Genomic DNA, 27,609 nt, shown 5'->3' with positions numbered 1-27,609 from the left:
CTTAAGATCATCTAGTTCCAACAGGCAAAATAAGCAACATTTAGCTCAAGCAGGAAACTAAATATGAGTACATTTTTTCTTAAAGAAAAGTTCATTTCCCTATGTAATAACAAAATGAAGAAACTGACAGGTTTGTGTAAGAGAAATGAGACTGTACAAAATGAAAGCTCGCTGCACAACTAGTATAAAAGCAAGTGAATATTGACTCAAGCACTCACTTGCCATTACACTGCAATTGTTAATATGTTTCCACTAAACAAAACTTTAAGAGTGGTGTTATAACATTTTTTGCAAGACTGGGCAGCTGTACTGAATAGCTCTTTTCTCATGGATTTTCACTGCAAAAATGCCCTAATAGATGTCAATTCTGTATCGCATTGATGCTCATGAAAGAAAGAAGGATGATATGTGATGTTCAACTGCTATTTAGTTATCATTGGGCTATACAGCTATATGCTTCTAGTTAAATGAAGGAAGGAAATCTGCTATTTTATTGTTTTATTTTAGGATTGCTGAATCAGGATTACACCCACAGAAACACATCTACTAAGAAAAACACAAGTCTTGTGAAAAATAATGCCATGCCTAGTGACTATAACATTTTTTCACGTAAATTAGACAAAACTAAAGAGACTGTGTTTTCATTATGCACTTCATGTGTAGTTTCACTTAAATCCCATGAATATTCATACATGACTGATTTTTTTGTAAGAGCAAGTAGCAATAGGACAAGGGGGACTAGATTTAAAGTGAAAGAGGGCAGATTTAGGTTTGATATAAGGAAGAAGTTCTTCACTGTGAGGGTGGTGAGACAGCCCAGAGAAGCTGTGGCTGCCCCATCACTGGAAGTGTTCAAGGCTAGGCGTGATGGGGCTTTGAGTAACCTGGTCTAGTGGAAGCTGCCCTGCCCATGGCAGGGGGGGGTTGGACCTAGATGATCTTTAAGGTCTCTTCCAGACAAAACCTTTTGCTTACTTTTTTGTTTTCCTCATTACATGTGGTGCTAGCTATATTATTTCCTATAGAAAGAGGATTTTGCTCTTCAGAATTTTGCCAGGCTGCAGTTTTTGTTATGGTTTAGTGTGGTGTTTTCACTCTTTCTGTTTTGTGACATGGGATTGCTCTATTACTCCAAGATTTGACTGCAATTTGTTATTAGCTATAAAGGAATAATAGGTGTAAAAATGATGGACACAGCTGAATGTGAGTGGCAGCAATCCGCAGAAGCAGTACCCTACTGGTCTAATGAGCACCCATGTAACACATATGTGCCTTCCATCAATAATTCACTCTGAAGATACACTGTTTTCAATGACACTACGTTTCAGAGCGCTGAAGAGGCAAGACAGATTCCCCTCAGAGCGCATTTTCTATGCTAGATGTATTCTTTTGTCAAATACAGGAGATTCAGATTTTACTTTGGCATCAGTGTTTTATGCCTGAGAATAGTGGATACTGAACCTGCCACATTTTGCTGGCACAAATTGCTAATGCTATTTTTTGCTTACACAAACCCTGTGTAGGTAATTTCACAGAATTATTCTAGAAGCAGAATACTTGGTAGCAGACCAAGCTGATCTCCGTTTCTTCTTAAGAGGGCCTGTTCAATTCGTTACACTGTCATACTATCAACAGGCATTTAATACCCTGACAACTGTGTACCCCTGCTAAGTATGGGATTTGAGATCTGTTCTATTCCAGGTTACATGGGGCACTTCAATTGCCTTCAGAAGGAATTGCACTATACCTTCATTTTTTTTTAGAGTAATGAACACTGAAATACAGCAGTAAGAAGACAGAATATATGGTTACCTACTAGAAAAAACAAAGATTCAGACGGTAGGAAAAGAATCTACGACTCCTTATCACCATGCTTAATGTACTATGCCTAATTTGCCCTCAATTCTCTCCACAGGATCTGTACATTGCAGAAACTATCCAAAAAGCAATGCAGCAAGTACAAGACAGTTCAGCAAGCCAAGAGCATCCTGTCAAGGTTTAAACCTATAGCTATAAATCCTACTTTACACCACAGTGCACACAAATTTAATTTCACATCATAATGGGCTTGAAGTAGGTATAGAAAAACATGCTTTTTACTCCTTTAAAAATTGTAAGGCTATGGTATTACCATTATTTTCATCAACCATTTTGGATATATATGAAATACATATAGAGAGAGTTGCATTAAGACAAAGTATATTTCTTCCAAGAACTTCCAAGCACTCATCTTCCTTTAGAAACACTTGTAGTTTTCTATCTTACCTTTTACAGAATGTTAGAAATGGAAGGCAAAGAGAGCCATATTTAAACTACTAACTTGGAGGAGAAGCAAGAAAACACTTCTAAAAAGTTCTTAAAATGAAGAAAATAAGTAATTCATGCTAAGATTTTCCCCTGGAAATCACTGTGGAAACACAAATGCTGCTGTACTCCTATAGCAATTACATGTCCTTCATTCTGGGGAATGGGAGGCCAGGATTTCCTGAGTTTAAAATACAATGCAGAAGATAATCACACTGGACTTTTTCCACTAAGTCAAAATATTTCAGAAGTTATTGCAGATTTCAGGAAGAGTTAAGCTAAGCTGCCATAAGAGGTCAATTAATAAGGGCAATTATAGAGAAGAATACAAGACCAAGATAAGCTACCCCAGGCAAACAATAAAATGAAATAACACACTATAACAGCCTCTGAAAGGCATGAGTTCAGCTCTGCCACAAGGCTTGTAAGTGAACAAAGGGGGTAGTCTCACATCTCAGCAGCTGGAAAACAGCACTTTGAAATTCAGTCACCTACGCAGAAGGCTATTCCATTATTCAAGCTGATGTTGAGAACAGCAAAGAAATACTTTGAAGAAATTGAAGGTCTTCTAAAGTAGAGGAGGGGGAGAAGGAAGTTACACCGCATGGGGCTCAAAAGAGAGTTAGTACAAAAGGCAGAAGGTGCCCAAATGAGGCTCCCTTCCAGAGCCAGAGAAACAGAGATGTTAGGTGCTGAGCAGCTCAGACACATGGCCCTCTAATAAGCAGTCCCTCAGTGTTGCACGTTCCTGGAGATGGGACATTGGCTGGGCCTGTCCAAGTGCCACACGCAGGCTCAGTGACATTGTGGCTTCTTATGCCATAGACCTAACAAGACCAACAGCACTGGCCTAAGGACAAGCAGGGAGAGAATGCTTCTGGGAATTTGTTCATATTTGTTCGCATATTTTAATTTCCTGACATGAATATTACTAGATTTTTTTTGTCTCTTTTACCAGACTATTTTCTTATTTCATGTTTTCACCTTTTTCCCAATAAACCATCTCCTCACTAAATTTACACAGTTTATTACTTTCTTTCTGATGAAGTATTCCACACTGACAAGTAGTTTCTGTATGTGACCTCACCACAGCTTAATCCTGATCTTTACCCTTTGGTTTCTGTTCATCCACCCTGAAAAATATTCCATTTGGCACAGTAATTATCATCTATTCACTGGAGACCTGTTGGACACCCAAGACAGCAGCAGCTAAGTCTCCTAAATTACTGCCAAACTAATATATTTGCATTTTTTCTATTTATGGGTTTGGCAAAGTGGTAAAGTAAAATTAGTGGTTTGCCTCCCAGAGGACCATGGTTGTTCTGGGTTTTTTTTCAAGTGCTGGGAACTGATGGAATATCACATGTATCGGGAAAGTGATGGGACACGCAGTGTCCCAATGCATGTGTCAAAAGGTGAAATTCTTCTAGCTGCTACCTCTACAAGCTTGGTGCTTTGAAATCACACAGTGCTCATTGTGAACCATTCGTAACCTTCCTGTCTTGCATTTTCACATTATGTCCACTATCACAGTGTTCTTACCCTGAAAAGTCTTGCAACCAATTACCACTTGCACTTAAGTAGCTGTGCAGTGAATAACTGTTTGTACAAAAGCCAGCTCATTTTTCCACAGTTGTGTTGATTTTACTACCCAAGAACAATGCATTCATATTTGTTATTAATAGAATAAACTTGAATTAAGGAAACAGTATTCTAAATAGTTATGTTTTGGTCCATAATAGGGACTAAAATTATTTTGCAATTACAGATCACACTCGAAAGTCGAGTTAATAAAAAAAAATAAACTGCGATACCACTCTTATTAGAATTATGAAGACTTTTGCCCAGTTCTTTCTCTTTTGACCATTCTAAAAATGATAATCACAGAATTATAGAATAGTTAAGGTTGGAAAGGACCTTAAGGTCATCTGGTTCCACCCCACCCCCACCCTCCATAATTAACTAAAAACACTTCTTAATTCATTGTTTACATTCCACTTATCAGTGAAATGTAATTCCATTTAATCTATCTACAAACACTGCTTATAATTCCAGGTTCCTGAGGAAACCCCACAGAGACACAGGTTTGAAACCATAGTCATGACATTATGACAGCTTTATGAGTTGACATATCAAATGCAGTTAGCACTTACATGGGAAAATCAAAAGGTCAGGGATTTCCTTCAAGAGCTCTGATTAAGAAAAATAACGTAATGACAATGTAAAGAATGAAGGAAGGAAGAAAGAAAAACCTTTAAAATTGTAGTGAAGTTTTATACTAATTTCCAAAGTTTTCCTTGAAGAAAGAAAGCATGAACTAAATAATAATGAGTATAATTATATTCAGCTTGACTACTTTAGTATTTATTTTAATTAGGGAAATGTGAAAAATATCCATTTTAAAAGAATGTTAAAAAAACCCACAGTGGAGTCAACAAGACAATGAGAACATTCATCATCATCTTTGTGATATCAGCTAGGGACATTATTTCACACAAAAATATTAAGGAATATGTAAAAACAGTAATACCATCAGCACTGACAAAGCAACATGTTTGAACAAAGATTTCTTTCCTTGTCTGTTTTCACATAATACTTGGATGTTACAGTTCCTCCAATCCCATCAGGATCGAATGCCTTGCATTTTTCAAGTTCATCTCTTTCTGAGGGTGACCACCTCCAGATTATTAGGAAACATTATAAATTCCTGTCTGTCCTTGTTAAAAATTCTGTGACACTTCTTAATGAATGGGTTGTTTATTCTGGTCCTCTCTCCAGATTTCAATTTCAACAATCCTAGTGCATGAGGAAATCTTGTAAATGGAGGTATGACAGCAGCATGAACAAGGTTCACCTGCCTACATGGGTGACAACAGTGATGAAGATGCAGGTTTAAGCACAGGCTAGCAATACAAATAAGCTCCCAGAAACCCCAGACAGCTCCAAACACCCTCAGGAAAAATTCTATTGACATAGAGGAAACCTTTATTAACTTGTTTTCATCACACCATTGGATTCAGCCACTTGACTAAACAAATTATACTTTCTGGTACAACTGCACTTTTAGTCATTTGTTAGACTCCTTATAAAGCGATGGGTTTGTGTGTCTCTCTCCTGAATAAATTTGTCCTCTACACATCTATATTACCCATAAATCAGTAAGTAAAAAATAGTGAAAATATCCTTGAATGTCTTATTAACTCTTTGGCAATTTTCGAGACTGAGTCTTGGTAAACAGGTTTGCCACAAATCTTCAGAGTAAACATAACTGAACAGATTTCACGACATGGTCAGATCTTTTTAACTGGCATCAAAACACTTCTTTCCCTTTTCATGCAGCATACAGAAAATCCTCCCTAAAACAGCAGGCACTCAGTAAACATTTTCTGCTACTGCATTATAATTGTTCACATAGCAACACACTAACACTCTTGGGAGAATTTTGTTTCTTTTGTCTAAAGAGCTTTCACAGACTTTTGACATTAGGTAGATTCTTTCATTTCTTTTCTCTATTTGTAGAGAAATAAATAAAACAGTTATTTGAGATGTGCCATATTCCTCTAACCTATTGCTCTTACCCCTTCCACACACATGAGAAAGTTTCAGAAAGTTACCTTTGATATTTTTGTTCCCATTCTCTAAGACCACTTCCTTTTTAAAGTTATTTGTGGTTTTCCCCTTGGAAACTACTGAATGGCAAACAAAGCAAGCTCTTGACTTGAACACAGTTTAGGTGTAATGGATCTTAAAGGCTTTTGAGCCCAATGGGAACATTTGAAACTCCATTTTCTGGGGTTATCTTTCATTCTGCCACCTACAAATGTTATTTCAGTTTGCCTTCATCCTATGGCGAGACAAGACCAAGTCTGCAGTGCTACAGATAATGGCCTCCTGCAAGTTGCGGAGCAGGATGATCTGAGAACCTACCACCCCCCCCCCCCCCCCAAAATGCACTGTAACTTTTTATAGAGTTTCCACAAAGTTCAAAAGATCTTTTTCTATAACATGTAATAAAGCTTGAAGTTTTGAAAGATGGGTCAACATAGGCCAGGAAATTACATGTAGAAAGATTTAATAAACAAATGGAGAATTTTGATGCACCATTCAAGAAGGGCAAACTGAGACCTGAATTTCAACCATACTTTCATGCTTCAAACTCTGATTCATAGTTGGGTAATTTTACATTTGTATTCATTTTTGGTCAAACAAACAAACAAACAAACACTTTTTTCAAGATGAAACCTTGCTACTGGAGAATTATGACCACTGCAGGAAAAACTACTCCACAGAGTCTTGACTGATCCAGGAAATCAAGGAATTCAAATAAAAGACAAAAGTTTCATGACTTTTGACATTCTGAAGTCCAAAATGGTTTTGGGGTTTTTGTTTTGTTTTTTTTTTGGGGGGGTCGTTTTGGCTTTTCTTTTAAACCCACAATACTGTTGCAATTTTAATAATATTATTCCTCTTTTCTGGTAATTTTTCACACAGCAAAACCCAAAGGAATAAAAAAAAATAAAATAATACATTTCTGTTTTGTAGGGCTTTAAAACATAAAAAGCAGCTCTGGAAAGTTTCTTGTTTGGCTGGTTTTGGTACTTCTCTTTTTGTCTTTTGTTGTTGTTTGGGTTTTTTAATTCCCCAAAGAGCTTAGCAAAAAAAGACTTTCTTGAAGTAGTCTGGATCTATAATTGCTGCTACAGATAGCTAAGCAAACAGGAAAGAAAATCAATCGGAATATCAATTTTGTACACACTGATGACGATGAAAGCTTTCTTAAAAACATCAGGAAAGGCAGAATGTTACAGATTAGCTATATAACAGGTAGAAATGAGGGCAAAGCATAGCTTTATGTATTGCATCCATTGTTTAAACTTTGCGCACACTGTTAATACTATAAACCAATTTACAACACAAGATCAGGCGTAATCATGTGCTGGTTTGCATCTGCATATTATCTTTAGGTGATCTGGGATTCATTCACTTACCAGACAGAATTAACAAAATCTCAAAACTACTGGTTGCTTCGGGGCTTGCTCTGCCCATAACTCAGAAGATGTCATGAGGTTTCCCTGCCATGGGCAATGCATGCCACCAGTGCTATTTTAATAACGTTAAAATAGAATATATGCCATGCTTCTTTCTGCTTTTTCATATAATCATTTTATGGAAGGTAATTGCAGCATGAATATGAAGGGATAGAAAGTTTACAAAGTATCTAGTTTTTAATGTGGACTCCTATCTGAGGTAACAACCAGTGTAAAGTTTTTCCAGTCTTTTAAATTTACTTTCTCCTCTTGAGTATTCAGTGAGCTTTAAAGATCAGCTCAGCAATTACTCCACTGATCGGTGCACCCTCACTTCCACATGGATAAGCTTCTGCTGGAGCTCCAAAACATGGATCCTCTACGCAGCTAATGTTTGAGGCATTTGATTTTCCCTGTCTAGAAGGACCTTTTGGAAGGCTTTTGGTATACAATGTGCACATACACGTGAATATGCACATGCAGTCATGTATGATTTTAACCTATTATAAGTTATGTCATATTATTAGTAATGGCTTATGAAGACACATATAGTCCCTGGTCACACTTCCATAGTACTTAACAGTGAAGGTAATACATTAAACTCTGAATCCCTTGATATTGCTGGCAAAGCTTCAGTGGACTTCATTACGTGCAGAACTGAAACCCATACAGATTTTCATGCTCTTTAATTTTGACTGCTTTCCTGGAAGATACATTCATCACTGTAAACCAGTTAATGGGAAAGCTGAAAGAAATAACTCTCATCATAGACTTCTTGAAATGCCTGTAGTGCACTTCTGATAAACTGTTTCAAAAATTAAACATGCACTACCAAATTTGCCAAGTAAACACAAGGAGAAATTATGCTGCATTAATTTCAATATATTTTTAACAACAGAGAGTAACACACCAGCAACCAAAGGCAAAGTAACAGAAAAGGAGGATGCCTGCCTTGAACTCAAGCTATCCCTCACCTAAATCAATCAGAGGGAAGAGTTGGATCTACACTCCTGTTGACTCTGATCATGAAAATCTCAATAACCAAACCTGCATTTTTCTGTAAAAATACTAACGGTGAAATTACCACAACACTTTGCTTGCTTGCCTCCACTCCTACGCACTAGGTAAAACGCTGTACACTTACTGCCTCTTGTACTCCATGCTCTTATTCTCAAGAGGTTTCCATTCAGACACTAACTGCAATGACATATCCCAGTTTATTGCAGATTGCAGCAATCATCTCATCATTAGCTGAACTACTGAGGTCATTATTTGTCTATTCCTTTTATGTACCTAAATGCAAACATTATTTCTATCTTCGTTCAAAGCTTTGAAAGGGACATTTAATGGCAGAGCTATAAATGGCAGAGGAGGATCCCTGCCTGTGGTTTCTCCCTGGCATTTTCACTATACATTTCCTTTTACAGCTGCAGTTGCTTCAATTTTCCTGAGATTCTGCTGGAGATCCTCCTACAGAAAGAGCAAGTTCTGCTCTAAACCACAACTTTATAAACAGATTGCTGACTAACGTGCCATGCTCTTGTTGTAAATTACAGCTACAGCTTTCTTTTAGATAGTACAATCTTCATATACCCTACAATACAGCCTTAAGGCTGGAGAAAACTGAGTCTAAAGAATCTGTAGCAAACCCACATTTTCTTCAGTCTTTTCTGTTTCCTCCTCTAGTTCACCTTTGCTGTACTTTGAGAAGCTGCTTTTAAAAGACAACTGCAGTGATTAAAAAAAAAAAAAGAGTAAAAAAGAATAGCAATAGTGACAAGAAAGGTGACAAAAAGGAAAGAGAAAAATGTTTTAAATGAATCCTTGTATAAAAACAAACAAAAAAAAGCTATTCACAGCTTTCCAGGTTGCAATGAATTTAAACTACAACCAGGAGCTCAGGAAGGTTTCAACCTGCATGTTTTTATATCAGCAATAGAGTAAGGTTTATCTAACTCAATGTCCATACAATTAATTTTAATAGAAATAATCTGGGAAGTGCTCCCTGACAACAGGCACCAGCAATAAGCAAATTGTAAATTCTTCAGCTATGGATGATCACCTGTCCTTTGCAAAATATAGCTTTTTTCCTAACTCTGGTTAGTAGCATGATGCTCAAGGTCCTGCCTCACAACTAACTACACTGGAAAAAGCCATGAAATCTGTGATATATGTATTCAAAGAAATTTAAAGTAAATTTTGCTACCAAGTGGATAAGGAACTTATAGAAACACTATGTTCTGTGTTAGAAAGTCCTTACACAGTGGATGAATAACAGCAGAAGAATGCCACTAGTCATTTGAGAGAACACTAAAGAACCCTTAAACAGGACCTGCAACAGAAGACTCCACCTGTTCTGAGCATGTCAAAGTAATAGGATTGTTCTTTGTATGTTTAGATTATCCTGATCCTTTCAATTCCTTGAAAAGAGAAAACAAGAAATAGCTTGGACTGAGCTAATCAAGATCTCCAGGTTTTGTGGTGTTTGGGCAGCACAGATGTCAGAGAATTCCCTCTCATACATTCCCACAAGCTGCACAAGTGCTATTGCGCCAGGGTTCCAGAGGGGGGAGGCAGAACAAATACCCTTCTCAAAGCTTCAGAGGAAGTCAGAGGTATAGATGGGCACTAAATCTTTGCCAAGTCTTAGAGTAATACCTAAGCACTCCTGAGTGCCCTTATATAGTAATTCCACTGGGATTACAGGAATAGCACTGTAATGCTATCCAAAGGTGCAATTTACCTGGAACAAAGCGTAGGAAGCATAAATGTAATAACAGCTCTATTTACGTGTAAACAAAGTACTTCTGAAGCCTTTTATTAATTCTTTGTACAGGGGACATTTTACTTTCTGACAATTTAGTTGTTTCTAGCTACAGGATTCTGAACTTGTCCCATAATATGGAATTGTATTAAAGTAATCCACTGAATACAGAAAATGTGCTATCAATATAGATCTATTTGATCTACAGAACTATTGAAATGGTATTGTAATTAGCTGGTTGTTTCAGAAGCACATTTCCATGTAATTAGGTTTCAGGGCTACCAGTAAAATAGGACACAAAATATATGGGAAATTCACCTATGCTCATTACATTGACGGTAAATTTAAAGAACTATGTTGAACACTCCAGGGAAGAAAGCCTAGTTGCATCTATTTTAATTTCAGGCAGCCCAAGTCACCAGACTTTGCAACTCAGTGTAACATTATGTAGCCCAACCACTATTCTGCATGTTACTGCTTCTCAATTTTATCATCTTTCCTTACACTGAAATAATCTGTGAATAGTTTAATCAGCTGCAGTAGGCTCATTTAATAGGCTATAGGAATGCAGCAAGACTGGAAGTAACAATCCATCCTTGGAAATTAACGGGATAGAAAAAAATGTTAATTCCCAGACTATAAATATTGGTATGTCACATTTCAGTATCTGGAAAAACAGAAACAAACCAAATACTGTAAAGGAATGAAGTAGCATCTGGCCAAAATCAGCAGCTGCAAAAATTCAGCTTTTAAGTACAAACAATTTTCAAGAAACTATAACTTCTGATTATAAAACTGGAAACTAACAATTATGGCCATGCCTACATTGCTAATGGCACTCGGGAGACCCCTCATGCCAACCAGTTCAGGTGGCTTGCACCCTCGCTCCTCTCAGCTGGTTTCTTCTGATCATCCCCAAGGCTGGACAAAGCTACAATGGGTGTCTTTAAGAAATAATTCCTTATGGATTTATCTAGTTCAAGGTGTCTACAAGCATGTGAGGGCTGCATCACAGCCTCTCAGGCTGATTTTAATAGCACAGCCCCTTGAAAGCACGTGGCATACCCTGGCTGTGTTGTGAGAGTAGGTAGATGTACGCAGTGCTGAAAGACATGACAAGGTAACACTGGAAGACGGCACAAGGATAGCAGGAGTAAGCAGTCTGCGGCCCTGTCCATCTCACCAGGAGGTGGGTCTTGGGGTGAATTGATCCCCAAAACTGTAACCAAGTTTTGTCTTAGACAGAACAAGATGACCACCTTAAGCAAACAAACAAACAGAAAACTAACAGTGAGCAAACTGACTCCTTCATTGGGGTTGGCAGTGGGCTGGGGAGACGAGTTATTTGGCTTTTTTCATATGCCCTATATCCATTCTGACAGAGTTAAAACACGGCTAAGCTGTAAAAACTTTCAGCATCAAATGTAATCATTTTAAAGCTATTTAAAGGAGCTAGGACATCCACAGCTATGTATTTCTTGGATCTTGTATTTGAAATGAAATTATACAAAGAATTTGTTTTGGCATTGAACTCAAGGCTCCAGAATAAAAGCTTAAAACCTAAAGATTCATGAAATAGATCCCAAATCCTTGTTTGATTTTATTACTGTACTTTGTAGTACCTCAATATCCAGTGAATATCACATCAATATCTGTGGTCACAGCTGCAGAACACCGTATGAATGCTTTCCACCAGTAACTTCAGAACATCAGTAACTTGATAATGTAAAAAGTGTTTTGTTCCTATGCTTTCAAAGTGTTTTTTATTAAGATCTAACTTCAAATCCAGTTTGGTTTTAAGTCTGTCTGGGAGAACAATACGTCCAGCTAGTTCGCCCTCCAGCCACTTTTTCTATGATGCTCAGCCCACAGGCAGACCTCTCCACTGGAACTCGTATGAGTTATGAGCTTATACTCAGACAGGAACATTTTATGGATATCACTCTTTAACCATTCATCACTGTCTGGGGAAAAACTCTTGACAATAATTAAGTATCATGATAATAGTTATCAAAGAAAAAATACAGTGAAAATTTATGAACATCTGAACAATGTCAGCACTGTCATATAAGCTCCTTTGGAAGATAACTCCCACTCTAGAGTGGTATTAAGGAAAGCAGATGAGAACTCACAGCTATAAATAGATCAAAGATAAAGCTTTATCTTCGTCTCTATAGACTGTTTTTCTTATCAAATACTTTGCTACAAAATATGTTTTCAATGGTATATAGTCAAATTAAAATAAAACATTCCTTATGGCAAGCATGGACTCTGAAGTAACCTAGAGGGTTCTGTTTGGTTAGATCTTATTTTGTTCATTTAACTCTGCAAATGCTTGCCTTTAATACAAATTATGATGAGCCCTATGATCTCATTGAAAGTAGAGCTGTAGCTCCCAAGCAGGTTCATAGCACACACTGAAAAGTCTTATTTTTGAAAAGAGAAACATGGCTGCCTCCACACGCACACCTGAAGAAACGTGTAAAAGTGCATGTTTGTGCAGCTAGTGCTTTAAATGTGCACTGAGTGAGCATTAAACAAACTTCTGAAATTCTCTGTGCCGCTCCCCAAAGCCCCATTTCATCTCTGTATGGGCTGTGACTTTTCAGAATACTTTTAGCACAAGGCAGCTTTTCAAAGACTTCTTGACTCTTATAACCCGTCTTACAAGCATAAATCAAACCACATTGGCCAACTCTTTCCATAACAGAACTGCACCTTTAAATACCACTCATGCCAGATGGTCTCAGCATATAAAGCAGCATGAGACAACATATTAATGCTACTCAAACAAGCAACTTGTGCTAGCAGCAGACCAATGAAATCTGTCTCAGGCTGCTAATTCTCCCTGTCTCCATGGCAACATCTATTTCAGACAATTCTTCAATTTTCAAGTCAGATGAGCTTGTTGGCCCTTAACTTCTCTATTCAGGGGGTCTTCCCTCATCAGGTACTTTTTCACTTTGGCTACTGTTGGCTATACAGAATTTATTCTTATCAGCTGCTCCATGGAGTATCAAGGAACAGACGCTCCTCTGTTTCTGTTTATTTATAGACTTTTCCACTAAATATTTGTAATACAAGATTTCCACTAAAGATTGGTACTATTTATTTCCGCTATGGTTCTGTACCCCTAATTGTGACACATGTAAACCTTGCAAATACAGATGTGTCTGTTGTGACTCTACCTACCAGCTCTGGAAGGAAAGGAAGAATCGCTACCTTCTTCACACTCCTCTGCTAGCAAAGCAGATTAAAAAGAAAACTCGCATGTACAGTAGGTAAACAGGGAGAGAAATTCTTGATGCCTCCCTACCACATGTCTGTTACCATAGCTAAGTCAGCACAAATATCAGGGCTATTTGCCTTTAGGAAAAATTTGACAGGAAACAGTTAGGAACCATATCTTACAGATATATCAAATGCTGAACTACGTTCTGTCTATTAAGTAAGTTGGACAAAGCCTTGGGTGATATGGTTTAGTGTGAGGTGTCCCTGCCCATGGCAGGGGGTGTGGAACTTGATGATCTTAAGGTCCTTTCCAACCCTAACTATTCATGATTCTATATTCTATTTATATACTGGGTTCATGGCATAGCCACAGTATGGAAGATGAGAACTTAGGCACAGGGAAGAGAATGTTCTTATCCAAAAATTAAAAAATACATGGCAGAGCCAGGAAAGAAACCAGACATCCTTTATCACGAAACCACTTTTCTTCTATGTGAAACAACTTCCTACAATGACATTTAAACACATCATAGCCCAGCTCTGAACCCCAGAGTTTTTTCTTCTCTCCACCCCACTGCGTACTGATGTCTCAAAAAGAAAGAAGACATTTCACTCAGAAAGGCATAAACTTTGATCCCTCGCCCTCATTCCTTAAGTGCAGGCTATTACAGAATCAAAGCCACATTTAGCCTTCTTTCTTAAGGGAACACCCACAAGTTGGCTTGAACATTAGGATTTATAAACCTCCTGCTTATATGAAGACTCAGATGTACAGCTCCCACTGACTTCAGTTTGATTTGTGGATGGTCAGCAGCTGGATGGAAGGAGAAATAAAAGCATTGTCTAGTCTATATCAGGTGAGGATCTGATATGGAGAGCCAGCTTACCATAGTCATAAAGTTCCCTTTGAAGTAACAATTTTTTACATGTGTAAAACATGTATATTTAGGTCTTAGACTCACCCCAATTTTGCTTGCATTTCTAGAACTGTGCTTTAGTGCAATATGCCAAAATGCAGAGCCAGCCAAAACCACAAAACTTTTAGTTTAACATAGGGAAAAAGGTTAATTTTGAATGAAAATTGTGCAAGCAACACATCATCAGTAACACTGAAGGACAGCAATATGCAACTGAAGGACACTCATACTGTGAGCTCCCTTTACTTTTGAGGGACATAAAAATAAAGGACATTCAAATGACATGTCTCATAGCTAGAAATCTCAGGGGCAAAACATGCAGTAATTCACACGTCATCTATTTATCTCTAATGTGATGGTACAGGAAACACAACTACACAAAAAGTTTTGATCTTTAAAATGTCTCACTGTCCTTCCACTTTCCTTGTATCTTTCCACTGTTAGTTGTATTTCTCATAGGACAGTACTGCATGATTTCTCTTTTCTTTGCAGAACTCATATGGCAAAGTTCAGGGTCATACTTGCTGGATACCAAAAAATGTACCAGATCATTCGTCTGGTATACTAGCAAGGATGTCTTTGTTAAGAAAACAGCTCATTCAGCCAGATGTCCCACCTGATTAAACAATTCTTTCCACTCAGCTTTAAGGCAGATCCACACCTAAGAATAAGTATTCAAAATGGCATATGATGTCTGTTCTCGCCATAGGCAGGCTCTGCAGCCAGGGCAGTATCTTTCTTTGGCTGCAAATCAAGCAGTTCACACTCCACAGTCATAAACAACTCCATCCAAAGACTGACTATCTCTGGTTGCTCCGTGGGACTTAATTTGTGAGTGAATGAGGATGTCAGGTTTTGCTCATAATTCAATATGAACAATTACCAGGAAGCAGCTACTAGTTTATACAGTTATAAATGTCTCACTTCTGACAAAGAATTAAAAACAAATGTTTACTGCCTTAGAACTGCCAACTACAGGTTTATAATTCAAGATTCTCTCTTTACCTGGCCTTTGTAACTACACAGGCACACTTGTAATGTGTGCCTCTGTGTTGACCCAAACCCTGCTGTTACCTGGTAGAGTCATGGGAAGATGTGGCTGGTGCTGACTTAACCAGCACAGCGTTAGCACACTGCAAGAAACCTGCACTGCAAAGGGAACGCCACTCTGGACCAAGACCACGCTTTTAGTCTAGCGTCCTCATCCCCAACAGTGCCCCTAAAAGCAGCAAGTGAGGTGACAACTTCAGTGCCACAGGGTGGCTATCACATCATGGCACATGTGGTAGTTTCTTCATATATCTGTCAGAACTCCAATTCCAAAATCCCAAACCATAGCAAGACAAGCTGCTTTTTCCAGCACTGTTGTTTTGCAGAACTCCTAAAACACTGCAATACAGCAACAGCTTTCAGCTTTAAACCTGAGATAATACATGCACATCTACGGCAGCCAAAGGAGCTCAGATTCATGTCACACGGCAAAACAAACCTGCCCACTCTGCTAACATTTTACTGATAAGGATATTTTTTTTCAGCCTTTTAACTACAAAGACCTTTGGTGTCTTCATTTAGCTTCAGCATACTAAAAAGTAAGCTTCAAATATAACATCCTGATCCCACTGAATTCACTGACCCTTGGCTTTTGATGTGCAACTTACTCCAAAACAAAGTGTATGAAGTAAAGACCCTTTTACTGCTTGTAACTCTACCTATCATTTCAATTAACTGACCCAGAAGCCTTAAAGTACACACTGCCGTTTTCACTTTTCCTTGATTCCACACAATGTTAAGAGAACTCACCTATAAACCTTCTTTTCAGTTTAATTCCCAACTCCATGGAAAAAAAAAAAAGAGCGTTAATACATGCATGAGACTTTTGTTTAAAAAGAAAATATAGACAAAAAAATAACATGACACAACATTATGTTTTAGGAGGAACATGAATTAAAATAATTATGAAAACTTGACAATATAAATTAACTTGCTGAGAAAAGATCAGGTAGTGTTTGCACGTATGTTTCTAGTATGTTTCACAAAGTAAGCATGTAAAGCCCAAGGTACTTCAGATGATGACATACAAAGGCTGGGGTTCATTGGGTCTTAACCATAAGCTTTGCACCTGTTTCTAAGTCAGAAATCTGCCCAATGTCAGCTCCTTTTAGAGAGCAGAGAAAACAGACATATTCATTATGCGCTGTAGCCCAACCAAAATACCTGCCTGCTACCCAGCAAAGGAAGATTATAGCATGAATACGCATGCATAGCACGTAGGCTTCGAAATCACGTACCACCTTTGAAAACAAAAATTAGGTTGAATAGACACAGAACTAACTCTAAATTAGTTTTAATAATTATTGGCTGAGCCTAGTAGCACCTCCATTGTTACAACCAAAAATTTGTGTTTCTTCTGAAATACGAAGACCTGTCTTGTAATTTTCACCCTCTGTGTAATTTAAAGGCTTGAGATATTGATCACTAAATTACAGAAAAATAAAATAAATAAAGTAAATTAAGATTTAATATAATAATGAGGTCACTTTTTGATAAACCACAATTACAATTTAGTGCCTTTAACAAAATGTCTCACAAAATCTTAGGAAATCCCTGCTCTTTATAGACTTCTCGCTAATTCTCTGGAGTTCACACTGATGTCACCATAATAAAACATCCCTTTAATCCAAGCCAACAATAAAACAGGCTCTCCTCCTGCTTTCACTGGGAACTGTTAAGGCATTCTACAGATGTGGGAGGTGATGACAACCCCTCTCTTGAAAAGAAATTAATCAACTCTTTCGAAAAGAGTGGGATTGTCAAAACCAGCCTGGGTCAGATCAACAAACTCTGAAAGTTCTGCATACTCAGACTAATTTTAAGCCTGAAAAATAAAACTGCCTTCTGGCATCATGTTTATTCTTAATGATTACAACCCTTTTCACCACAGCTTATTTACTCTTTGTGTCTCTCCAGCAAATAAAAGAGACACTCCTGAGACAAAGTAGCTGGGGTCTACAGTGTTTTCACAGGTAGCATGCAGCCTCTCTTAACAGTCTAACAAAAAGGGAAGCCTTTAAATACTTCAGTCAGTGAAGCAATTTGGAGTAAGGGTATTACATCTCTAGGAAGCACTGCAGAGACTGCCTAACCACACTGTGAATTTCCATTGACTTCAATGGGAACGTGGATGGCATTAACAACTAGCTGCAAATGAGATCTATAAACATGCCTACCTCTCTTTGATTTTCACCAGTTTTGCAAACACATTTTCTCTTGGTATTCTGCACCTCTATTTTTAGCTGAACATTAAAACTGAGATAGGATGAAATAAAAAATATTAAGGAAATATTTATTTAAGAAAGAAATCTTTTTTCAAAAACTTGCATGCTACAATGTACATTCTAAAAAAAAAAAAACAACAAAACCATGAAGTTATTCAAGGCTCCTAACAACAAAATAAATGCATTTTAAAAACTCCCTCAGCACATAAAGACAGCCATCTTATTGCCAGCAAATCCTACAGCCCTCCTGAGACCTGCACAATCTGTAAAGGACACTGGACATGCACTCCATACACAGGCAGCGTTAAAATCGTCCTGCCAGAGACTACCCCAGGCCAAATCCTGGATGGGAGACTCCTGGGGGACTAATCTAAGTGGCACTACAGCCCATAAGGGATATGGCTGAAAAGTTAATTACAGCCTCTTAGTCTTCTGCAAAATGAGTGAGGTATAACCAGCCCCAGATTTGCCCTCCCAGAAGGCAAGTCAGTAGCATATCCCCTGCAGTGTTTGATGGGAAAGCCAGAATGTCCTCACAAGCTCTGAAAGAAAAGCTGGTCCCTGATGCACAAAGGAAAGAAAAAAATCCAAATGCAGGCTGCTACATGAATAAGAGGTTCCACCACGGTTTATTCTGCCTTTTATTTTATATATGCCTTTGCTGCCCGGCTTATTCTCTTAGTTTAGTGTGATGGGTGCTTTTGTTGCTCTGCTACCTAAAGAGCAGCTCACCTCTAAAGAGGATTGCAAATGTAAGCCATGAGAGCAGAGAAGCTAAGCCACAGCTGACCGAAAAATGACAGTGTGGTCAGCACAGCATCTCCTGGTACAACGTGTTTTGCTTACAACCATTCATTTAGAGCCCCTACCTTTATGTAGCGCAGTTGGATAAATATGAACTTGGTGCATTCAAGCTTACCAGCAACCAGCCCCATAGGCTTCAACACCTCCCTTCAGAAAGGGAATGCTAAACAAGCAGCCATTGATAAAAACTGGTGTTTGCCTAAACCTCAGGCATACCAAAATCAGGTTTGCTCTCTAATGTCTAGATTTATTAACAAGCTTTTGATGTATACAAGTTGCATCAATGCTCTGCAAAACTGGGAAATATTATTAGGGCCCAAGTTGCTCAGAAGATTTCTACTTCCAAATTCCAAGTGTAAGGAAAAGAAGCTCTAGAAAATCGAGTGCAGTTAACTGTGATAAAATTAGAACAGCTGCACCTGGTGACATCACCTTAACCAAGAGACAGGCCTAGTGCTTTCTGACATCACCCCTGCTGAAACGCCCTGCCACCGACCCAAGTGCTGCATTCACCCCTCTGAAGCAGGGCAGCACACATGACCCACAGGTTATACGGAGTGGTCCCTCCCATCCTGGGCTATGACACTAAGGCAGCACAGCAGATTCCTGCCCATTCCAAGCTGAAATCAGAGCAGCCTCTTACACATTTGTCTCTTCTTGCTGCAGTTGTTTCTCTTTGTCAAAGAGCAGCACTGGCTCATGGCTCTCTGGAATGGCTGCAGAGTCACTTAAATGACAATGATTTAAAAAATGTTTCATAGAATCATAGAATGCCAGGTTGGGAGGGACCTCAAGGATCATCTGCTCCAACCTTTCTTGGAAAAAGCATGACATAGACTAGATATCCCAGCACCCTGTCCAGACAGATCCTAAATGTGGTCAGTGTTGGGGAATCCGCCACTTCCCTGAGGAGATGATTCCCATGGATGATTGCTCTCACTGTGAAAAATTTTCCTCTTGTGTCCAGCTGGAATTTCCCACAGAGTAACTTGTGCCCATCACTCCTTGTTTTTTCCATGGGACTCCTTCTAAAAAGGGAGTCTCCATTTTCTTTGTAGCCACCCTTTAAATACTGGAACATGGTGATTAAAGTCTCCCCCGAGCCTTCTGTTCTCTAGGCAGAGCAAGCCCAGCTCTCTCAGCCTTTCCTCATACAGCAGGATTCCCAGTCCTTTGACCATCTTTGTGGCTTTCTCTGCATTCTCTCCAGCCTGTCCACATCTTTTCTGTATAGCAGGGACCAAAACTGAACACAGTACTCCAGGTGTGGCCTGACAAGTGCTGTTGCAGTTTTGTGCAATGGTGAAATTAAAACATTACAAACAACATTTTCCCCCCACTGATTTTGTCAGCTTTACTTATCAGAATTTCTTATCATAGAAAGTATCAGCTCACACGGCAGGTGTCACTGCTGAGCGAGGGAGCACTTCAATGATGGGAAAAAAACCTAGGTATGGTTTCTGTACTAGTGGACAGGTCTTGGATTTCCCCATTCATTAATATACAGCAGGGGCATAATTTTCACTTCTCTTTCAGTCACCCTTTAATTATGTTTTTGCAGGAGGAAACAGCTCCAACACTGCAGGGCTGAAGTGTGAGAAACTGAGAGCCTAACATTGAGTGACTCCGGGGGAGCCAGTACAGGAGCTGCAATTTGGGAAATCAAGTAGCTTATTTAGGCTCAGTGCCAGCACTGACCCACCCGGCCCATTTCCTCACTGTGCCAAGTGGGGTCTTTGATAAAGTGAGGGGTCTAAGGATAAATGTAGCTGAGCTGCAGCTCATAAAAATCGACCAAAGTCACACCCGTGAGGTCCTGTAAATACTCCGAGTTGCAACTGGGCTGCCTGCCCCACGCGCGATGTGCTCCTGCCTCACCAGCTCACAGCGCCTTGTTTTTTGGTTGATTCTCTAAAGTACAAAGTATGTCATTTTCTAGACAATCAGATGTCTCACTCAACTGCAAATAAAGCTTCTTCTTCTGTTTGAAGTATTTTTAAAGGTGCTTGTGGAGAGAAGGATGAACAATAAACTCATTAAAATTGAAAAGAACTTCTAAATTCAATGTTGCTTTAAAAAAAAAAAAATTAAATATTTTGGTTCCAAAATGCCATTATTCTGATATTTTTAGCATTCCTGTTTCCTTTTGTCTAGGATGAACAATTTGATGAAAATGTCACGGATTTGCAGATCATTTTGTTGTCACAAAAATCTGTATTTTCATCCAGCCTCTCCCCCTTTCATCTGATGCCAAAGTAATTTTCAGGGTGTATATCTGTAACATATGTAACCAGTCAATTAATAAGCCTTGCTTTGAGGATTTCTTCACAAAACCAAACATGGAAAATAACCACTATAAAAATCTCAGTCAGCTGAAAAAAAAAAAAAAAGGTACGAATTAAAAGAAATTTTTTATCTGCATTTTTTTCACATAAACAGGAAAAAAAAAAATCAACCTAGGAATCTTGAAAGTGTCAGAATGTTTCATTGTCACATTCAAAGTGAAGTGGTAATAGAGGCGACCGATCTTGCACCACCAAAAGCAATGGTACAAATGAGTCAGAAGCGGCAGCATGCCTAGACAAGGGGCTGAACATTAACGGTGGAGGAACTGCTTTTGGCATTAATCAGTTCTAAATATATATCGTCGCTGTTAAAGAATACAAACTTATGCTCAAAATAAGCTGAGTTATGGCAATAAAAAAGAAGCCTCAAAAGATAGCATCCATTGGGTGTTTGTTCAGTAGAACATGAGGTATCCAAAGCAAGAGCTATTTCCTCTCTCAGGAGTAGTCAGTATTCCTCATCTGATTTAAGGCAAAATACTGTTTAGTTTGTCCCAGAAATAATCTGTGCTTCACTATCAACTGTCCTCTGCTTTCCTTGGTTCATCAACTTCCCACAGATTCCTCACTTTATCTCACCTTGCCACCCACCACATTTGCTAATTTCTGGCAAGCACAGGGACAAAACTGTATTTTCTCAGGTAGTCAAACCTACTTCAAAACATTTTGATCACTTCCAGTCTAGGTTCAGGCAATACCTTCTACACCTGACCACTGATATTCAAGTCTTCTTCTGCCTTAACCGTCTAGTCCCCACCGAGTCAAAGTGAGATTATCTGCATGGAACAGCTGCCTCAGTATAAAACTGTCAAAGTTTAAATGTCTCCATCTCTGGGTTTTGCTTCCCCTTATTCAAAGGCTTCTTTTCCATCAGTGATTGCAGGCTCTAATCTCCCATTTGGGTGCAGTATCGGCCTAAAGAAATTGCTGTCACAAAAAAAAACAAAACTGCAAAATATTAGACCAAACTCTGTTTGGGATGAAGCACAAGGGAAGCACAGATAGCATGGCGATTAAGTTTGCAGAGAAGGCAGCACATTCTCTGCGTATTTCATGCAGGGTCAGAAACTCCAGGCAGTCACACTTATGGTGGTTAGCATGTCCCTGGGAAAGACACGCTCAGGGAGGGCTCAGTTCGCATCTTTCAAGTTACTGATCCAGGTTTCCAAGATTTACCAAGACTCTTTGTGTGTTTATTCAAGAAACCAGACTGGCTCATACAGAGTCATTCTGGTTTCCAATACAGTATCAGGATTTTAAAAAGAAAAATCCTCATAAAGTATATTTATCCCAGCCAAAGATGAGGCCTTAACGATTCATTCCAATTGCTTCGCTCACCGAGGATTTATTCCAGTTGCTTTGGAAGTCTAAAGCATGTTTCTCAAATTTTCCTATTTCTCATGCATGGCTTTTTTTTTTCCAAATATTGCACATATATTACAAATTCAATAAAGACATAGCTGATACTCTAGAATTAAAGTTTATACGCTTACATACGACTAAGTGCATTCACACAACACTGCACAGCCATGCAATATGCGTGATTATCAATGTATGCATGTACGTGCAGTATTTGATTTACTCAGTACAAAGCCTCTTTATTCAGCACAAAGAGTCTTTATTGATGCTCTGCTGACACTTTCCTGATTTATTTTGTCATCAACTTGCTCACTAAGTGAACAGAAACTTCTTTTTGTTTTCGCAGTGGCTCACTAGATAATTCAGTCATGGTCCCTGCATACTCACCAGGCTTCTAGAAGCATGAGCTCTCTATAGACCATAAACCTATTAGCCACAGCATATATTTTGTTTATACTTATATATATATGTTTAAGCTTAAACCTTGTGACACTTGGGGTAGCTTGTAGGACAGATTATGCTCAGGAGTAACAACTTCTTAGCCTGTCATGAAAAAAATTAAAAATAAGCATATGCATGTGTTTGTTTGTGAATCTCTATCACTTTGTAATAATAGGTGATAGTAAATCAGATCCTGATCCTGCAAGCTTTAATCGCACAAAATGTCACTATTCTTATTGTTCCTGTGGATGTTCAGCATGAACAAGGACCCCCCTTCAGCTGCAGAATCAGCCTCATAGTTCCTGCCAGTGCTGGTACAAGGCTCCACTTCATTTACTGCACAGCTCAAAAAAGCTCACATAGAAAAATAAACAGTGCTACCTTTTACTACACAGTACGAATAAAGGGCATGTTATTAAGAAGAAAACACCTCTAATGCAACGGTTAGTATAACATGTATGTGCTTAGGCTCTGCAACAAAGCAGTAGGGATGTTATTTTGCAATTCTTCCAAAGGAGCAAAACATAACTAGGTGTGGGATCTGGCTCTCTGCCCTTCCTAAAAAGATCCCGAGTTTCTCTCATGTGCCACTGCAGATGGCAAAAGCTGCAGTAGCTCTGCACTTTGTGAGAAACACTCAGTACCTCACAGAATGAAACTGAGGACTGAAATAAACCAAAGAATTTTCTCTGGTTCAAACCCTGGTTAATCCTTTAAAACAAAAAAAAAAAAAAAAAAAAAAAAAAGGGCATTTTCAGCATCCAGCACTAAAGATTGCCAGGACTCATCACATTCCCTAACATGTGATTTGGATGTTACAGCATGTGGCATTTTCATGCATAGGGCTCCCTTTGTGAGGGACCAAGCATGTTCTAGGAAATGCCTGACATTCACTGTGGCTTATATGTGGATGCAATCCATAGGATTTTTTTTTCCTGCAGTTTGTTATTGCTCATCAATACATGTTTGGATTCTCTTTTGCTTGGGCTCAATGACAAACACTTTGTCACATCATTGACACCATCAGGAGAAGCAGTGCATCTCTAGGAAGAGCTACGGCTCCATCTCATACTGCACAGGGTGCTCTTTTGTCCTTGTTTCAGCTGCCTTGACACAAGTACCAAATAAATGAGCTGTAGCTACTGTCCCCTGACAGTAATGCGAAGTCCCAATAATAATTGTGTATCATTCTAGCATGCAAATTACATAGTGGCAATAGGTTAATTCTTAGTATGAGGATCACCCCTCATAACAAGATGGCAACATCCCACAAAGAATTTTTTCAAATTCCACTGCAATTCCTACATTTTTATTTCAGACAATGCTTTTGCTACCCTGCCTTTCTCTTCTGCCTAATGTCCAGTATCCTATAACCTCTACGTTTTATTGGTAGTCCTAATGTAGTGAGTAAAAAAAATGTAAATCCCTTGAGGATGCAAGTGAGGTTATAGTCAGGTCATGAAGCAGAATGTTAAGCCCTAATTGTATAGGCCAAATCCCCAGGACTCACATCTCCACCTAAAAATCACAGCTTTCCAGTCCAGATATGCAACCTATAAAGGGAAATGTGAAAACATAACTGTATGAGGCCTACAGCTGGGCCTCTGGTACTGAGCAGCTTGCAAGATTAAGCCTTTTCACACATAGATGTGATACTAACAATTGAGAGATTGGAAAAGATGAAGAATGCGCACCTAGAGGTGTGAAACAAATGGACAGCACAAATCGCATCCCCTTTTACCAAAACCGCCCCGAACCCCAGGTACACATGACTGCACGTTCCGAGGAGGCTGTGCAAATGCCTGCAGTGTGCCCATGCCACAGGGCTCCCCCAGGCACACTCACACCTACCGTCGTAATCCCGGCGGCTCGGTTCGTGTCGGGGCAGTGGGAAGCCGTGGCCGCGGCCTCCCAGCACCGCCGCACCAGGTGCGCGCCTGCGAAGTGACCTCGGGAGCGCGTTCGTTCCCCACTGCTGAATCTCCTCATCTTTTGTAGGGAATTCAGCGTGTTTCTCTCTTTAACAGGGCGTTGAGTCCAACGGCAGTGACAGACGCTTTGCGTTGAGCGCAGGCTGTCGCTGACAGCAGGTACCGTTACCGGAGCGCGTCTTTAAGGGACAACGCCTGCCCGCTGCCGCTGGACCCGTTCCCAAGGCGGCAGCCTCGGGCATCTCCGCTCCGCCGCTACCAGCCGTCAGGTGCGGGAATCGCCGAGGGCCGCCAACCGCCGTCCTTCCCCCCTCCCCTTCTTACCGGGCTCATGCTCGCCGGGGCGGTCGGACACCTCGATGACCAGGAGCTCGCGACCCTCGGCGCTGCGCCCCACCGTGTAGATCCTGGTGATGGCCGGGCACTGCAGCCACACGGCCACCAGCGCCTCCCGCAGCTCGGCGTACCGGTGGTACTCGAAGGAGATGCCCTCCTCGGAACTCAGCCGCCGCCGCCGGCTGCTGCCCCCCGCCCCGTCCGATGTCTCCGCTGCCCGGCAGGCAGCCAGCAGCCCGCAGAGCGCCAGCAGCAGCGCCAGCACCCGCACCGCCATCCCGCACGGCTGCCCGCGGCCGCGCAGCTGCCGCCCGTCCCGACGGGAGGGAGGGAAGCAAGAAGGGAGGGAGCGGAGGGCGGGCGGAGGCGATGGGGAGGGACAGGGAGTGACCGGCCGCTCCGCCCCTCTCCGCGGTACCGGAGCCGCACGATGCGGGCGGAAGCCTCTGAAGCCGTCCTCATCATAATAATGCATTGCAAGAATTCGGGAGCGCGTTTTCCACATTGCTTTATCGTTTTATTTTTCTATCATGCGGGGCATGCAGGCAGTCTCACCCGGTCACAAACCTGAGTGCTCCGTGAAAGACTCAAACAGCACCACTGCAGAATAACACAAATGTATCTGGCCTCGCAAGGAACACTATAAATAATCGTCTATAAGGTTGGTTTGCTCATCATCTGTGAGGTAGCTTTGCTGCATCACAGAAAGCAGAGGATAAAGCAAGATTTAGTGTTACTGAGAATACTGATTTAGCACATCCCACTGTGTTCGATGGGAATGAATGCTCATGTGAGGAACTATTTGCAATACACTAATAAATCACAGTCTCTTCTAGACCACAGATACCAGAGGACCTCTGAAGCCATCTGTTTTTTTCAACCTATTTTTATAGGCATAGGTGTTTAGAAACAGCCCATAGAGGACACCTGATAAAAAAACAAGGCTAAATGCTAAAGAGCAACTTCCATATCAGTAGTTTTTATTACTTTGAAAGGACACAAAGGCTCACTGCAAAATTTTGAGAGGTTCAACATTTTGAAAAGTTAGAAAATCACACATCCAACTCATAATTATACAAATAGATTCTTGTCCTCAATAATTTAATACAAGTTTTACCTTACTCTTCTAATTGAAAAGAGTGAATCTGTATCCCCTTCCATCACCAGTTTATACTGAATCAATTTTCAGGAAGATCTGTTCATAATCCCTTGTGATTATATGGATATTTTCCTAAATTCTGGGCCATCTAGTTCCAACCAATAAGATAATGAAAATAATGCCTTCTAAGAGAACATCTTCATTGACACTTCATGATACACCAACCAGCTTGGAAACCCATCCAGCATACACAACTCAAACCTGAAAATGCAACTACCATATATAAATACTTACCGCATTATTTGGAACAAGAATCAAAGGTCAGTTCACCCAGCTCTCACATCTTTCAATGCCAGCAGAGTTCAGAGGCTTCTTTGTCTAGTTTAATTCCAGGGTTACAAGAATGCAACCATGTGCAAAGGCACCTTCAGAGCACTTTGTGGAGCCTTCAACTCTCCGTTCTTACTGCTAGAAAACACTGGGAGATGCCTATCATATCATGTCACATTAGCTCTGGGGTTATGGCAATACAAATGCAAATTTACTCTAAGGATTTTGCAAGATTTGGATGTACAGAGACTTTCTGGTATGTTGTTTTCTCTCCCCAAGATCACTGCTCAGACTTAGGATGGCAGGCATGCCATCCCTCTGGCTTCTCTCCTCCTAATGACAGGAATGGTATCATAAATTTGTTTACAACTTCACACCACTTTAGAATTATGTGCAATATGTGCAGCACTCTCAGAGCTCCAAGATGAACTGCAACTAAAGGCAGCTGACCTAGCATTCAAAAGATTTACATGATTTATCACTTTTGTTGGCTACAGTCGTCACAGGCTAAATATTCCTTGTTTTCTTCATCACTTTCCCTTGCGCCTTATACACAAAGTAAACAAATCTGCTAATGCTGTGATTTTAGACTTACACTGTCATTTTCTGGAAGAACTTTCTGATCAGACAAAAAAAAAACCTTTGTGCAGTGCTGCAATTCTCATTGGCTTCCCTTCAGATTATTTTCCCCAAAATACATCACTGAAAGGTACAAGTAGGCTCAGAAATCATCTATTTCTTTCAATCTGTGCAAGCAGTAAATCATTATTCACTACACAAAATTAGTCTAACAACTAGATCTGAATGGTGTCACATTAATTTCCTTATTAACTCCCCACTCCTAAAAAATTAAGAGAATGAGTGCTTGTAAAAACACATGCGTGTATTTATCTTGTGTAAAACAGAGCGCTTCATATACTATCAAATATTTCATTTTTAGTTTGCATGTACTAATTTCTTTTTAATAAGGGATTATAAAAGACTGCTTAGATTCTCAGAGATCTTAGGCGCATTTGCAGAACTGAGCAGGAGGAATAAACTGATGACTTCCTTTGTAACCAATCCCTCCTCCACTTTTTCATAGTTCAGTGATGATGACTATCATCGCATGCAAAGCACAAATGTCCTTGTAACAGGTTTTGAAAAAGGTTTTGCATTTGCTTTAGTCTCAGAAGAATACCCTAACCCCAACCGCATTCTCAGCCTATATCATAACCATACTCCTAGGTATGGCCTTGTAAGCTATACTAATTAGAGCAGGGAGTGGAGCCCAAGTGCTCCCTGTCCAAATAATGTCCTGATCAGCAGATTTCAAAACTGAGTTATCTCTTTCTTATGTCCGTATATGACACAGAATAATATACTGTATTTTGTTAACAACCAGCCTAAATAATTCTGTAATGCTGAAGAAAATTTCATTGACATTTCCAAAAAATACTTTTTTAT

General features: G+C 39.7%; 1 protein-coding gene across 1 annotated transcript in view; it reads right to left on the bottom strand.

Moving 5' to 3' along the window:
* The window catches only part of CPE (carboxypeptidase E), a 56,249-nt gene extending 31,174 nt beyond the window's left edge, over positions 1-25,075 (bottom strand). The window contains exon 1 of the mRNA XM_062613680.1: positions 24,723-25,075. Within this exon, the coding sequence (XP_062469664.1) occupies positions 24,723-25,011 (289 nt within the window). The 5' untranslated portion in view covers positions 25,012-25,075. The remainder of the gene's footprint in view (positions 1-24,722) is intronic.
* Positions 25,076-27,609: the final 2,534 nt, after the last annotated feature.

Source organism: Pezoporus occidentalis, unplaced genomic scaffold (genome assembly GCF_034315485.1).
Source record: "Pezoporus occidentalis ecotype Australia unplaced genomic scaffold, CSIRO_AGI_Poc_V1 ctg1, whole genome shotgun sequence".
Taxonomy (NCBI): domain Eukaryota; kingdom Metazoa; phylum Chordata; class Aves; order Psittaciformes; family Psittacidae; genus Pezoporus; species Pezoporus occidentalis.
The sequence above is the reverse complement of the archived record's forward strand: the minus strand, read 5'-3'. Positions and strand labels throughout refer to the sequence as shown.